Below are 15,853 nucleotides of genomic sequence, written 5' to 3'. Positions count from 1 at the left end.
GTTACAGAACAAATTTATGTAGTCCTTGAAGTTCTCTTGCAACTCAATAAGCCGCTTTTGGCCTTCTCCTAACTCTTCTTGACTGCTTTATGTTGAAGGTGGGAAGAGAGTTTTCTAGCTCTCCTTGGGCTTCAATAGGAACATAATAGCTTCCAAACTGCTAACAGTAAAAAAAAAAAACAAAAACAAAAACAAAAAACGAAAAAAAAAGGTTTTTTTGATCAGTTTCTCTGAGTCCCCCACGGGACTCAAAAAGATCAAAGTGACCAGTCACCCTGAAGCTACAGCTTTTTTTTCTAGACTGTTGGCCATGCCTTTACTACTCAACAATAACATAACTTACTGATATAATTGATTTAATATTAATGTAATAATAACTAAACTTTTAGAGCCCACTAGACATTATAAGTTCTTTTCCTATACTATATAATTTAGCTATTATACATATATGTTAATTTGTAAATAAATTAAAAGAATCTGCATCATTTATTTTATTCTTTTTAAGTGTATTTATTTATTTTGAGAGAAACAGAGAGAGCACAAGCAGGGGAGGGGCAGAGAGAGAGGGAGAATTCCAAGCAGGCTCATGCAATGCAGGGCTTGAACCCACAAAACTGTCAATCAAGACTCTGACGCTCAACCAATTGAGCCATCCAAGCACCCCTGCATCATTTAGATTATACTAATATAGTACATCCAATTAAATAAGGTTTGGTGGCAACATTAATTGTTAAAATATGTATAAAATCAAGGCAATGTTATTTAATCTAACCTTTATATCCCAATATATTCGTTTAGGTTGCTTAAAGAATTGAGAAGGATCGTCAATCTTCATTCAGTCAGGAAGGAAAGACTGTAGTAATTGTATTAGTTTCTGTGGCTGCCCTAACAAATGACCACAAACTTGGTGACATACAACAACAGAAAGTTAAATCACATTTCTGGAGGTCAGACTTCTGAAGTCAAGGTGTTGGTAGGTCTGCGTACCCTCCAGAAGCTCTAAGGGAAAACCTGTTCCCTGCTTCCTCTATCTCCTGGTGGCTGCAGGTGCTCCTTGGCTTGTGGCTACATCACTGTCATCTCTGCCTTCTTCTTCATGTTGCATTCTTCTCTTTGTGTCTGTATCTAATCTCCTTCTGCCTCTCTCTTATAAAGATACTTGTAATGACATTAAGGCCCACCTGGATAATCTAGGATGATATACTCATGACCAAATCCCTAACTTAATCATATCTGTGTAGACCCTTTTTCCAAATAAGGTAATATTCACAGGTTCCTGGGATTAGAATTTGGACATATTTTAGGATTCATCTACAGTGTTTGTTTAGCAATATATCCCATAGGCAAGAGGAGTGGGTGTTGGTATAGCATGCATGCCATGTTTTGTCATCAGTGACCCAATCTGTCATTTTACAAATAAATGTTAGGTTATGTGACTTGTCCAATTACTGCATCAACAGAATCCCAGAAAGACTCACATGGTATAAAAAGTTGGAGTGATGATAGAGAGTTTAGCAAAGGAGTTTTAATAAAGGTATGGTCAGGGTTGAGGAACACCAACAAAGATTGTTGAAGTATCTCAACACTAGTAATGGAACTGCTAGGCCTGAAGGAACAAGGAGAAGGTTACCTTGAACTGACAGCAGTGTGGCCTTTGGGGGCTGCAGGAAAGGGGAGGTGAAGGATAAATACTAACCTCACTCTCTTCTCTCAATATTCTGCTCTTGCTTTTCATTGGTTGACCCCAAATGGAAGCTAGGAGACAAGGTAACCTGTTGTCATCCATTTGGTTCAATTTCACTGGATACATGGAAAAGTGAAGTAGGATGGAGATTGGATATGGAGGGGCAAAGAAAAATAGCAGGCCAGTCCCACAGATCATTAGTATCATAGCTGGAAGCAAAGTCGAAGCTTCTTTATTACAAAATTTATTATAATTTTCAACATGTCAAATTTAATTCAACAAATATTTATTGAATACATGCAATGTTAAAACTCTCTATGTGGCACCACAAAAATGCCTATATTTTTCTATAGGTAATAACAAAAATAGGCTGGATGTAATGAAAAGAAATCTGCATTCTTTTTACAGTAGTGATGAGAGTCTGAACTTAAGTGGGTGTCAGAATGAAAATATATAGAACAATGTATATTTAAACTCCAATAGAATAAACAATAGAACTTTGCAAAATGTTCACTATGAGTAGAATGGAAAACAATGGGAATAGAATGCCAAATAGGAACTGAATATTTGAAAACCAAATTAGAAAATGTTTCTGAAATATACAATATTAGCAGTTAGCAGATAAGCTCTTATGAAGAAATTTACTTTGTACCTTAAATTTGAGGTCTGGTAGGAAATTTATGTCAAGATGACCAGAAAACATTTGAACTGTGGGTTGATTCCTGGAATGATGTAGGGTGAGAGGGGAAGAATATAAAAAAATATAATAATGATTCTGTTCATTTGTTAAGAAAATTATATTGTTTCCTTACTATGAGTCATATGCTCTACAAGAATTTGGTAATGGACTAATGAATATGATCAAATAATATTACTGCTTTCAGAATAATCATCAAAGGTGGAATATTTAACAAATAATAAAAATTAAATAGGAGATACACATTTATAAAGAGCTATTTGTTCCTTCTCAGAGATGACAGATGAAATTACAGTAATGGAAAAGAAAGCTTAGAATATGGGCACGGTGTATTTTTTTATAAATTTTAATTTTATTAAAATTGTTTAAATGTTTATTTTTGAGAGAGAGAGACAGACAAGGAAAGAGAATGAATGAGCAGGGGAAGGGCAGAGAGAAAGGGAGACAGGATCTAAAGCAGGCTCTGTGCTGAAAGCAGAAGAGCCCAATGTGGGCTTTAACTCACGAATTGTGAGATCATGACCTGAGCTGGAATTGGATGCTTAGCCAACGGAGCCACTCAGGCACCCCATTATGTTTGGAATATTTTAGACAGGTATTTTGCAAAGATATTTTGGATATGATTGTAATGAATTTTGTTTTGTTTTGTTTTGTTTTCTATCTTGTAAATAGCAATGCTATTTAGAGTTTCAAACTAAATCAAATCATGAAAACTACACAATTTTATACCGGACACCATGTATTTTTGATAACTCTGTCAAATTCCTTAAAGTTATAAAATTATAGATGCCAGAGATTATAGATGAAAGCAGAGAATGTCAGGGACAAAATCACAGTTGCATTTCGACATTTAAGGTATGGAAGGAAAAAGCAGGTACCAATAATTGTAATAAGAGCACTCAGACTGAAGATTTAGGATAGAATAAAATATTAACATCAGCCACAGGAGGGCTTTCAAAAAAGAGCATTGTCAGTGAGATAAAACAGTGCAGAAGCTCAGGAAAATGTAAAAATGAAAAATGGGAGAATTAACCCATTGACTGGGAAAAAGGAGGTTATTGGTGCTTTCTTCAAGAATGATTTGAATACTAAGAATATAGTAAGTGGTAGAAAAACTAGAGCCCTAGGGAGTAAATGACTATAAAATGTAGAAATAGACAAAGTGAAAATAGCAAATACTCCCAAAGTAGAGAAATGGAAAATTTAAGGAACTTTCACTTTTAGCAAAGAGGATATCTAAGTATACAGTGAAGTTTCCAATATGGAGTGAAGATGAGTTTGTACTAGAGATAAACAGTGGCAGAATCATTCATGGGAACAAAACGGGATGATGTGAGATATACATTATAAATACTAAATATAATAAATTATAATTTAATAATAATATACTATAACATACTATAACATACTATACTATACTATACTATACTATACTATAATATAATATAATATATATAATATAAATACTATGAAAGGTGAAATGTTGTTTTGTTGTTTGTATTGTTTTTTTTCCTGCCAGAGATACACATCGTAATAAATGTAATAGAGTCAATAAGAAATTTAAAAATATAACAAAGGACTATTTTTAGAAGATAAAATGAGGAGATTGAGGACAAATCTCCATGGACTTATGCTTTTCTCTAACAACATTTGAAAGTTTGAGAATTCAGATGGTGGGAGTTACCTCTGGCCAAAGAGTGGCAAAATGGGAATATGAAGGGGAAAAAATATATGATGATGGTAAATGCTTTAATACAATAGTCAACACTGGAGTTCAGGCTGAGAGAGGAGCAAATGAAGCATAACAGAAAGCAGACATGAAAAAAATTATGATTAAATCCAGCCTTCTTCCTGCTACTGCAAAACCTTTCATGATCTGGCCCCTATTTGCATTTCTAATTTTATCTCATTGCTATCACAACTCTTGCTAAATTCTAGACCCTTGAGTCTTGTCAGAGCTTCCCAAATTTGCCAGATTCTTAGGCTCTTATATTTGTCTACCTGGCTGCTTCTCATAATTCAGATCTCAGGACACATTTCCTGACTACCCTTATTTAAAGTAGCTCTGCAACCACTATCCTATTATCTATTACAATGTTCTATTTATTTTGTCCATACCGTTTAAATGATTTATAATTACTTATACATCTATTTCATATTTATTTGTTTTTCCTGTGTATTGGCTTTCTCTCCCAGTAGAGTGAAAGCTTCACGAGAATAGATATGGTGTTGCAGACCCAACTGCAGTAACAGTGGCAAGCACATTGTAGGTCCTCAATAAATACTTTTAAGTCATGTAAATACATTTACATGAGTAAATGTCTAACAAAGGGATAGGAAAATGTAATAAGGATGAGGGGAAAGTCAATGTAAATAAGGGTACGGGAAGGTAGGAAACAGCCAGAACGTGGAAATCTACCTAGTATAGAATTATTCATGAAGTTCTACATTGTACAGCACTGTGAAGTAATATCTAAATCTAAGATCCAGCTACTCAATGGGTGAATGGTGGAGTATGCAAATGGAACATTTTGACAGCAAAAGTTAGAAGGATCCTAATTTTTATTAGGATAAAATAATATAAAACTATAAAAATGATAGCAGAGATTAGAAAAGAGTGCTGAGGCCACTGAGCAATGTTGACAAACTTAGATTCAATGGCATATTAATTCACTCTGTCTAATTGCCACTCACCTACTCACACAAGTAAATTAGTATTTATTTTAGATGTTGAGGAAACAGATGTGGATTTCATTTATTTTATTATCTAGATACCATCTGCAGCAATACATGTTTGTAAAACATTATTATGGACCGATAATTTTATTTCATTTTTCATCACTTCTGTCATCATTATTTTCTCTGGTTTCTTCATCACCATCATCCTCACTATCTTTAGGAGAGGAGTTTGTGCCAAGCAGTCACAAATCCGCTGACTGTTGCATTAAACGTGGTTTTTATGTCTACATTAATTGTTTATCTTTTCTTTTCCTCCATCTTCCTTTTTATCTTCCTTATCCCTGATACAATGAGATTTTACCCATTTTCAGCTGGAGGGTATTGAAGTAATGGTCCATAGACATAATGAAACAGTGAAAGCTTGGCTGAAGTTAACATAAAAAAAAAAAAAAAAAAAAAAAAAGCCCGTAAGTTTTCACTGGCCATATGTTTTGTTTTTTTTTCTTCCTTTTTTCTTTTTGTGAAACCACTAACCAGCATGAGTGAGAAAACAAGTTTAAGTGGCAAGGTATAAACATCTGAAGGCTGGGCAAAATGATACCTTAATATGACAAATGGTATTGCTTACTTTTATTATTGTACAGAAATGTCTTCCCTTCAGACACAAATAGAGATACAAATAGCATAGGCAAGAGAATAATGTCACACATGCTTCAGAGCTTTTTGTCTATGCCCTGGTCGTCCCTTGATAGTTTAAAAAAAATGTCCTTATTCAAACCAGACTTCATTATAAAGAAAAATGTTCTTGCTTTAGAGTTTTCACTGTAGCACCTGTTACATTCTTCCCCTCTGTCCATGAGAAAACTCTAATTCACCTACAAAAAAAAAAATTATAAAGCAAAAGGGAAAACAAAGACAGAAACTAATTTTATTTCTGAAAAAATAGATAATGCACCTGTCAACTTGTATTTATTCCAGTGGCCTTCGGTGACATTTTCTAGTGACAGCAGCAAAGATTCCAAAATTGCTTCCATAGGCCCCACACAGAGATAGGTAACAGGGGACATTATTAACTTCAACACAGAGCAATTTATTGAAGCCCAACACTCCATTATTAAAATATTGGAATTTTTTCCTTTTCTATCCCACTCATCACTCTAAATGAATCCACATTCTCTTTTCTTTATCTCTTTTCCTATCCCCCAAAAAAGCCATCTGCTATTTCCTTTATGAAAAAAATAAAACCTACAATTAGTGTCTTGTTCATCTTTTCTTTCTCAAAAAAAGAGAACTATTATGCAAATACTCTGCAATTTGGTTTCAAATACTCTTTGTAGTGTGATGAGCAATTTTCCTTAATACAACCCCAGCTTTTTTGCCAGGACTTACTAATAGATTTTTTTAAAAGAAAACTTTCATGTGACTTTTTTACATTCTTCTGATGTAAACTTTTTGCATGCATATGTAGAATGAAATTATCATTACTCCTTGAGTTGTAAAAGAAAAAACATTGTTTATATATTTTATCCTGAAAAAGAAGCCTAAAATAACCTCGAAATTGTTCTTTTACCTTAAACTTCATCATTTTCTTCCTCATGCTTTCTGAAAGCGCATTGTATGCAATGGCAGTTTACCTGTTAGTGCGAATTTGTTGGTTGATTTTAATGTTTCTGCAGGAACTTAGGTATAATTTGACCCAATTCTTCAGGTACGACTGATATCAGGTGTTTGGAACTGTCTTCCTCTTAACAAGATAAGCATCTACAGTGAGAGGTGCTGATGGAAGTGAAAATTTAAAAGTACAGTATCAGAAGAAATAGCACTGCACTAAGAATCAGAAATCAGGAGTCTTAACCCTGACTTGCCAGTTATCATAAGACCTGAGGCACTAAGCCCACCAGCCTTGGTTTTCTCCTTTTATAGCTGAGAATCACTGCCTCCTTTGACTGCTACTAGGCTTATAATGAGGATCAAACCACAGTTGCAAGTTACTACTTTTGCAATGGATTCTAGATACATTTCTTGGCAATGTTTCAGAGGTCCTCAATTTCCCTATTTCCTACAGTAGCTTCACCTGGAGAGCTTGCTACAAATGCAGCTTTATGATCAATTTCTAGACTGGATTATCTGGGAGTGGGACCAGGATAACTACTTGTAATGACAAACCTAGGCAACTCATGCTCATAAAAGACTGAAAGCCACTAGAAGAGAAATAGAGAAAATGCAATCAATATAAATTTAATGTAATTAGATAATATCTAATTTTGTGCTTGATTAAATTTGCTATTTAATTTGATTACATGTTCTGCTTATTTGTTGGTGTATATGTATATATTTATATGTGTGCATATCATAATTCAGTGAAGGAACCCTGTGGTTTACACTTTCAATATTAATGTTAATATTTAATTAATGAATAATAATACTGGATTAAATAATAGGTAATATTACTTGCTAACATTCCTATCTGTATTCTCCTTATAACTACATTGATTACCTTTATTTCAAATGTTTACTAATGTTTCAAATGTTTTCAAATGTTTAAAATATACAGTAAGTGAAACCAAAATGTTTCTACTTTTTTGGACCCAGATGGGGCCATATTCATAGTAATGACTCAAATTTCTGGCCCTCCTCATTATGCAGAAACTCCAGCCACCAGAGAAATAGTTTGGGCAGTTGCTGAGTGTCTCATACGTACCTATAAACTACTCAGTGCTCTCTGGGCTGCTAGTCCTCAAGGCATTGCTGTGGTGACAGGCTCAGCAAGGAAGCATAGAAACCGGTGTCCTCCCATGTTCTATGCTTCTGGTTGCCTGGGGCTGCTGAGGAAGGAGGAATGTCAGCATCTACTCAGAAGCCATCTGGAAAACAGCAATTTCTGCTTCTGCCCACAAAGACTCAAAACAGTCTTTTGAGTTGGGCTGATAGTATTTTATCAGCTTATTTTTTTTCTGTTTGGCCTTATATATCTTCTTTCTCAAAGACAGGTGCCCATTCTGCCCCACTGTTCCTCACTCGTAAAAGTAAAACATTATACTTGACTAAGAACCTAGCTAGATCCAGTAAATTCATATACTCCAGCAGATATACACGTAATTGTGAATCATCTTTAGACTCAGCTGAATTCAACACCGCTAAAGTAGCAGTGGAGTTTAAAAGTTAATAATGTCTTGGGGCGTCTGGGTGGCTCAGTCGGTTGAATGACTGACTTCGGCTCCGGTCATGATCTCATGGTGTGTGAGTTTGAGCCCCGCATCAAGCTCTGTGCTGACAGCTCAGAGCCTGGAGCCTGTTTCCGATTCTGTGTCTCCCTCTCTCTCTGACCCTCCCCCACTCATGCTCTGTCTCTTTCTGTCTCAGAAATAAATAAACATTAAAAAAAATTTTTTTAAGTTAATGTCTTCTCAAATAGCTTTAAAGTAATAATAGTAAGTCAAATACTTCTACAAGGCGAATAGTAAAAGACAGAAGTCTAGAGTGACCCTCCATTCCTTTTCCTACTCATTTTCCACAGCCCAAAACAATCACTTTCAGCTTCTCAGCAATTTATTTTTTCACTTAACTCTATATCTAAATAATATTCTAACACTGTCAACTCTTGATTTTTCCATTTTATGCATCATATGCTAACTTGTCACTAGGAACAACAGGAATGTAACTTTCACTTTCTTCCTATCACCCTCTTGCAGAGGTACACCTCCCTTCCCTTCAGTTTTCAATATAGTTATATGATGTCTGCATATATCAGCATTTGTACTTATGCCATTATGTTTCTACAACTATTCCCTGCCATGCTCTATAGCGAGTACAATGATTTTCTTTTTCATGGATGTCTTTGTGTTTTACCAAATCAATTGCTTCATTTTATTTTTGCTTAGTTTTCTGTGCATTGATCACTAATTTGAATTTCGATTTCTGATAAATATATATGCTCTTAATGTATTTTAAAGTCATTAGGTATTCTATCATCTCCATCTTCTCGGATCACCTTTTCCAGAGCAATATGCACACTCAAGTCTGGACTGACGGCTATCTCGGTCTCTTGAACAGCTTTTATTCTGGAATATCCCTTCACTGTCATTATTCTGTTTCCTCAATTCAATGTACTCTTTTAATTGCTCCCTCTTATTTAGTGAGCACAGCTAACAGAGAAAGGAGGCATCTGAGAGAAGTTTCTTTAAGAACAAGCATGGCTGAACATGTGTGTATATCCACTCCCTTGGTTGAATTTTTGCTGGCTTTGGAATTTGAGGTTTAAACAATTTAAGTTTCAGAATTTCGAAGTCACAGCTCCATTTGGGAAAAGGAACTAGAAGTGGCCCCAGTTTTCCCTATATATAAATTTACATAATCTTATTATTTTCACCAGAGTACTTCTCTTTCTATTTTGCCTAATAGCCATAGTCCACAATCCTTTTTTTTTTTTTTTTTTTTTGTCCACAATCCTTTTGATTTAGCTTCTCCCAAAGACGAAAGGGAGGAGGAGATCTGCCGTCTGAAGTGCCTCCAAAATACACTTTGAAACGGTCCTACTGAAGTCAGTTTCTCCTCCCTGTTCCATTTGCACAGATTTGAGGCACTAACACTACTTGAGCCTTTGGTGGTGACACACATGGTGTAAATTGGATTTCTTCTCAGTTTCCCTACCTGCTACATTAAGCTTCGGATGTCTTATGTCTGTTAATTTAGTTACTACTATTAAGCCACATTCTACTCTGTATTCTATCTTTATTTCCTCCTTTCTATGATTATTGGTTTCTGCCTCTTTATTAATGCCCTTATTGTTAATGTAGTGGAAATGAGAGGAAATGGAAATAATTTGTTTATTCGATTTTCCATGTCATCTTAAATAATAGATCAGTAGAGCTTTCTGTCCTCCATTCTTAGTCTTGAAAAATTTCAAAGGCACAGAAGATATACAAGAATGCTAATATAAACATTCTCATAGTCTCAAAGTAGGTACACTAATTGATAATAAGTTGTCACATCTGTGCCATCCCCCTTGTGTGTGTGTGTGTGCATGTGTGTGTGCACATGCATGGAAGGCCCTATTTGTTTTAAATTGTAGTAAAGATACTTAAAATAACTTTATTGGAGAGTAACTTTAAGATGCACTAAATGACTATCATATGTCCAATCTTCATTAAACAAAAATGACATGATTATGATAAAGAAATTAGAGCTATTTTCTCATTTCATGAAATGATAAAGTTGGAGTAGACAAGTTTTCATGGTCTCACTCAGCTATTATATTTTATGATTCTATAACTAATACATGACTTATAAATTTGGAAATGAAGTAGAATTGAATAAAGGCAAATGTATGGAGCAAATTTAAAGGTTTATTTTTCTACATAAATCCCCAATGGGCATAGTGCTTGTAATTGTTTAAGTTTTGATATTTATAATTTAATAATTATACCTGTGTATTCTATCTGACTCCACACTAATAACAGATGACTTACCTTTGGTTCACCTTGTACTATGTACAAATAATTACATTCGTATGGATTATTGTACTCCAGAACCAAGATCAAAAGTTAAAAATCCATGGTATAAGTCAAGATTCAATATCAACTTACTTAGCAGTAAATAAAATCAAATATTGTTCATACTACAAAAGACAAAACACTAATAGTAATTTTATATTCATTTAATTTTATAACATTGTCCATCTTAGTAAATGTATAGTCCTTGTTTTTTCACTTAAATTTACTTGAATTAAATCACTTTAAAAATATAATATTTGCAATAATGCCTTTTCATTTTTAATGGATTCCATTGAATGAGAGTACATTTTCAAAATTACTATCAGCACCATTAATGTAGTGAGTGCTATAAAGGAATTTGAGTTGAAATTACATTTAAATTTTTTTTTTAATAGGAAGCTTTGATCATGGCAAGTATGGACCATCCACACTTAGTCCGGTTATTGGGTGTGTGTCTGAGCCCAACCATTCAACTGGTTACACAGCTTATGCCCCATGGCTGCCTGTTGGATTATGTCCATGAACATAAGGATAACATTGGATCCCAGCTACTGCTTAACTGGTGTGTCCAAATAGCTAAGGTAAGTTCCCATCACTTTTGATGGAAATGACATCTCCTAATCTAGAATAGTATGGATACTGAAAATATGTCAAGTCTTTCAGTATATTTAAATAAAACAAATTACTTGTGCTATATTGAAAGATGTAGGGAAGTATTTGCATTCAAATCACAGATCAAACACATGACATACTTATATATTTGGGGAATTTTTACTGCTATTTGTGTTATGTTAACCAGATGCCAAAACAAATAGATTACTGATCAGAAGAAAAAAAATGTTCTACCAAATTTGTTTAGCTTTTTGTTTGTTTTGATATAGTTTAATTAACAAACAAAATCCAAGAAAGAAAAGATTGAATATAAGAATTATCCCATTTTAGACAATTTTATTAAGATAGTATGTACATTTAATTCTCAATATTAGAAATGATCAAGTTCTAAATATCCTCCTAGACATTTTGATAATTCTCAGTTAGTCTTTAATGGTTGGGGTTTTTCAGCCTGGCACACCGTCTCAGGCATGTAACATGCATATGGAAATGGCATGGATCTCAGGACCTGAGGTGATGGGGTGGGGGCTCTGTGGTGACCTAGAGAACACCATTGCCCTCTGAAAGGACTATGGTTTTTTCCACCATTGTTATGTGTTCTTCCAGTGTTTCCAAGGGGCCAAAATTCTGGATTTTTTTTTTTTTATGTGACTTCTCCAAATTTAAATCTTGGCTCAAACTGCTGAAGTGTTCTAGAAACCAAACAAAGCATTTATTCCTTTCAGTCCACTGGTTCGTGAAATTTCTGGTGTCCATGTTTTACATTCAAATAACCCATTTATGATCACCAAGAATATTTCTTGAAAATTTTCTCCGGGATAAATAGATGTGAAATGAGTTTTAATTCTCTATTTAAACCTCTGTTTACATCACAAATTGACCTAATGTTCAGTTAATTCTATAGATGTGTTCATCTTTGCATTTGTATTAGATAGATGCCAAAGTGTTAATTTAGTAATTCTAGTCTATTCTTTTTACAGCCTATGAATGAATAAAAATTCATTTCCTAGAGTAGAAATTTGAGGTAATTCTTAAAATTCCAAAAATTATCTAAAGGGAAAGTCCAGTTTAGTTTTCATACCATAAATTCCATTATAGTTTCATTATGGACCATGTATTATATTTTTGTTACTAGTACATGTTGAACTGACAACTTAGAGAATTTTTTACAGTAATGAAGTTTGAAACACAACTCTTCAAAAATTGATTTACTTACCTAAGAACTCCAATAAAGTATATGGTGAGCTAAACATGCAATAGAAATTCTCAAATCATTCTAGCAGTATAAATGAGAATAAAACTAAGTTTCAAATTTCTTTGCTGGTTTCTATGTTTCCTGCAGTATTCTTCATAATTTAGGTTTTGTCCTTAGAGATTCATGACATCAATATATCATTTATGCAAAGCTGTACACTCTAATAATAGAAACTACTTTGAGTTCCCTGAATAATTGCACTGTTTTAAACCATTTTGCCTTTGTGAATGCCATCCTTTCTGCTTAGAAATCTTTCCTCATAGCTTCTTGATCACATACGATGGTCCTTTCATCCATCAATGCTGATTGGGTTCCTCTGCTTACAGAACCTTCCCTACTCAACCTTTTTCTCCAAACAGAAACAATTTCTGCATTTGTTTGGTCATTGGTATCTTGAACACATTTTTATTATTCAAGTTTTATACTATGTAGTTTATATGATTGACTGTATGGCAAGTTTCTTTAGTCATTAATCTTTTAATAAACATCTATAGACACCTTCCATGTATCAGATACTATGCTGCCTGAATTGTCTAGGGGCAAACAACGTGGACATGGTCCTGGTTGTCTTTGTATACCCTAATGGCCAGAATAGCCAACAGATAAAACAATTAAGTATAGTATTATACTTAAAGCTTGGGTTCACATTTTGACAAAAAATAATTACAGAGCACATTTAAGGTAGACACCATTGAATCCTGAGGGAGAATATTTGGCTATGGGATGAAAATTTAGGCAGAGGAAAGATTCCACAAGAGCTGTATAGATATGGTGACCATGTAATGTATCATCCAGCTGGGACATTTTTAAGAGTGAAAGAAGGCTCTGTCACTAGTTACGTGAAGGCAACAGACACACAAATGTGTTAAACAGAACAAGGGATGTGGTAACCCTGTGTAGCATGAAAGGTTTGCGTTTTATTATAAAAACAGTAGATATTGAAGTATTTTACATTCTAATGGGACATTGCCAGTTTATATATGGAGCTGAAATCAAGGCAATCCAAAAATGAAAATGAAGATACCAGTCAGAAGTCTGGGGGTAATGAAAGTAAGGAGAAGTAAATAGGATTAAGATATATTTTTTAGATAAATATAGGCTTCTGAATATGATAAGTTGTTGGGGTGTATGGTGGTGCTCTTTCCTGAGCTGGTGAAGGCTGAGATTTGAATATAATTGTAGAAAAAAATTTGAGAGTTCAGTTCCAGACATGGCAAATTGCAAAGGTTTATACAACATGAAACCGGAGCTTTCGACTAGGTGGTTGAATTTGGTTGCGACTCTCTATATAGAGTGAAGAGTTTTGGGTATTTAAATATATGGGAAAATTTGTAATGACCTAGCTACTGACTCAGTCTGATTCATATTTCTTCCCAGCAACGAAAATTGGTATAGTAGCCATTCAATAAACATTTAATAAATACTTTTAACTCATGAAGAATTTGAAAAAATCTTTATGGGAAAAACCCATAAAGAGAGAACCCTTCCTTCATCTTTTTTTTTTCTACTTTGGGGGCACAATTGTATAGTGGAAACAGCATTAGGATCTGAAGGACCTGCATTAATATGATGGTACCCACTTTTTTTTTAAATATGTGAAATTTATTGTCAAATTGGTTTCCATACAACACCCAGTGCTCATCCCAACAGGTGCCCTCCTCAATACCCATCACCCACCCTCCCCTCCCTCCCACCCCCCATCAGCCCTCAGTTTGTTCTCAGTACTACCTTTTTTTCTTATTTGCAAAATGAGCATAATTGTATCTACTTATGGTAGGCTGAAACTCCCTACCCTGAAATATGTTATATCCCATCCACGGCATCTGTGAATATGGTACTTCACATGTTAGAAGGGAATTGTGAATGTTATTAAATTAAGGATTTTGAGATGAAGAGATTATCCTGGATCACCAAGGTGGGCCCAATGTAATCTAAGAATTATTATAAGTGGGAGGCAGAAGGATCAGAGTAAGTGAAGATATAAAGATGGGAGCAAAGCTGGAGTGATGTGCTTTGAAGACAGGGAAGGGGACCACATGCTGGGAAATAGAATCTACCTCTAGAAAGGAAATAGATTCTCCCTACAATGTTCAGGCCTGCCACATCTTGATTTTATTCCAGTTTACAAACCAATTCAGGACTTCTGACATCCACAACTGTAAGAAAATAAATTTGTATTGTTTTAAGCCATTAAATCTGTGGTAATTAGATACAGCAATAAAAAATTAATATACTTCCTAATAGTGGCTTGCAAAGATTAAATAAAATAGTCCAATGCAACTTCCTTGGCTCAGCTCCTAGAACATGAAGTGCTTAAAAGCAATCTGTTTTTATTACGTATAGGTTGAAAGCCTCAAAACAGAGAATTGTTTTAAAAATTTCTGTAAAATATGAGTAATATGGTCTGAGTAAACACAAGTATTTCACAAATAGTTATTCCAGTAACTTAGAGGCTTTGTCTTCTTTGCTTCCAATTCTTACCAAGAGTGGCTCAGGAAAGTAAGATAGCATCATAATTACTTCAATACCCACTTTGTTTTTTTCACTGATAAAGTTTGGGGGGGTTGGGGGTAAAACTGTAAAGTAACTTATATATATTTGTGTTATAACATACCTGTAGAAAATACAACAATACATAGGAAAATAATAATTATAGCTAACATCAAGCAGCTCTTACTCTGTGCAAACCACTGCTCTATATTTTATTCATTAATTAATTTGTCTCATCACAAACCTATGAAGTAAGTATCATGATTTTCATTTCACAGATAAAATCGCAGAGAATGTAAGTTACTTGATTAAATGCACACAGCTAACACGTAAATAGTTGACCAACTAATCTGTGTTTCTGTATATAAGGGAGAAAATAATTTTAACAAATTTTACCCCTATTCCCAGTTTTCTTTCCATTTTTCCTTTGGTATGTCATTCTACAAAAATTTATGTCATAAGAAACAGAAATTTAAACACCAAAATTGTTTGACTCTTATAGGTAGCCATATTAACTTTGCAAATGCTGTATTTGGAACTTGATTTAATTTGGAAGCAGAGCAGGATATATTATTATTTAATGTTTATATAATGCCATATGCCTTCCTGGTGCTTTATGAATCCAGGATAGAAATAATGATGAGAATCCCTTCTTTCATACTTGTTGCTAACATGTTGGGCAAGCAGTTTTTAAGACAGCTTAGCAGACTCTCAAAAGTGTACGTGAGTTTAGAATGACGGAACTTCCTGGTAACACCAATAATGACTGAGTCTATGTGGATAAAGCATGTCTTATACACTTGGCATCTGCTTGGTGCTTTAGGCACATTGTGCTATTGAATATTACTGAAACTCTAGTAGGTATGGCTCATTATTCTCCCAATTTATAGATGAGGAAAGTAGGGGAAGTTAACTCCTAATGGACAAAACAGTAGGTTGAAATG

At 34.3% G+C, this 15,853-nt stretch overlaps 1 protein-coding gene across 6 annotated transcripts in view; it reads left to right on the top strand.

The window, feature by feature from the left end:
- The window catches only part of ERBB4 (erb-b2 receptor tyrosine kinase 4), a 1,138,739-nt gene that overhangs the window by 952,289 nt on the left and 170,597 nt on the right, over positions 1 to 15,853 (top strand). For all 6 annotated transcript variants that reach the window (XM_045481110.1, XM_045481107.1, XM_045481111.1 and 3 more), the window contains one exon: positions 10,948 to 11,133. In XM_045481110.1, the coding sequence (XP_045337066.1) occupies positions 10,948 to 11,133 (186 nt within the window). The remainder of the gene's footprint in view (positions 1 to 10,947; positions 11,134 to 15,853) is intronic.

Source organism: Leopardus geoffroyi, chromosome C1 (genome assembly GCF_018350155.1).
Source record: "Leopardus geoffroyi isolate Oge1 chromosome C1, O.geoffroyi_Oge1_pat1.0, whole genome shotgun sequence".
Taxonomy (NCBI): Eukaryota; Metazoa; Chordata; class Mammalia; order Carnivora; family Felidae; genus Leopardus; species Leopardus geoffroyi.
Note: the sequence above shows the minus strand (reverse complement) of the source record. Positions and strands in the feature narration are given on the sequence as shown.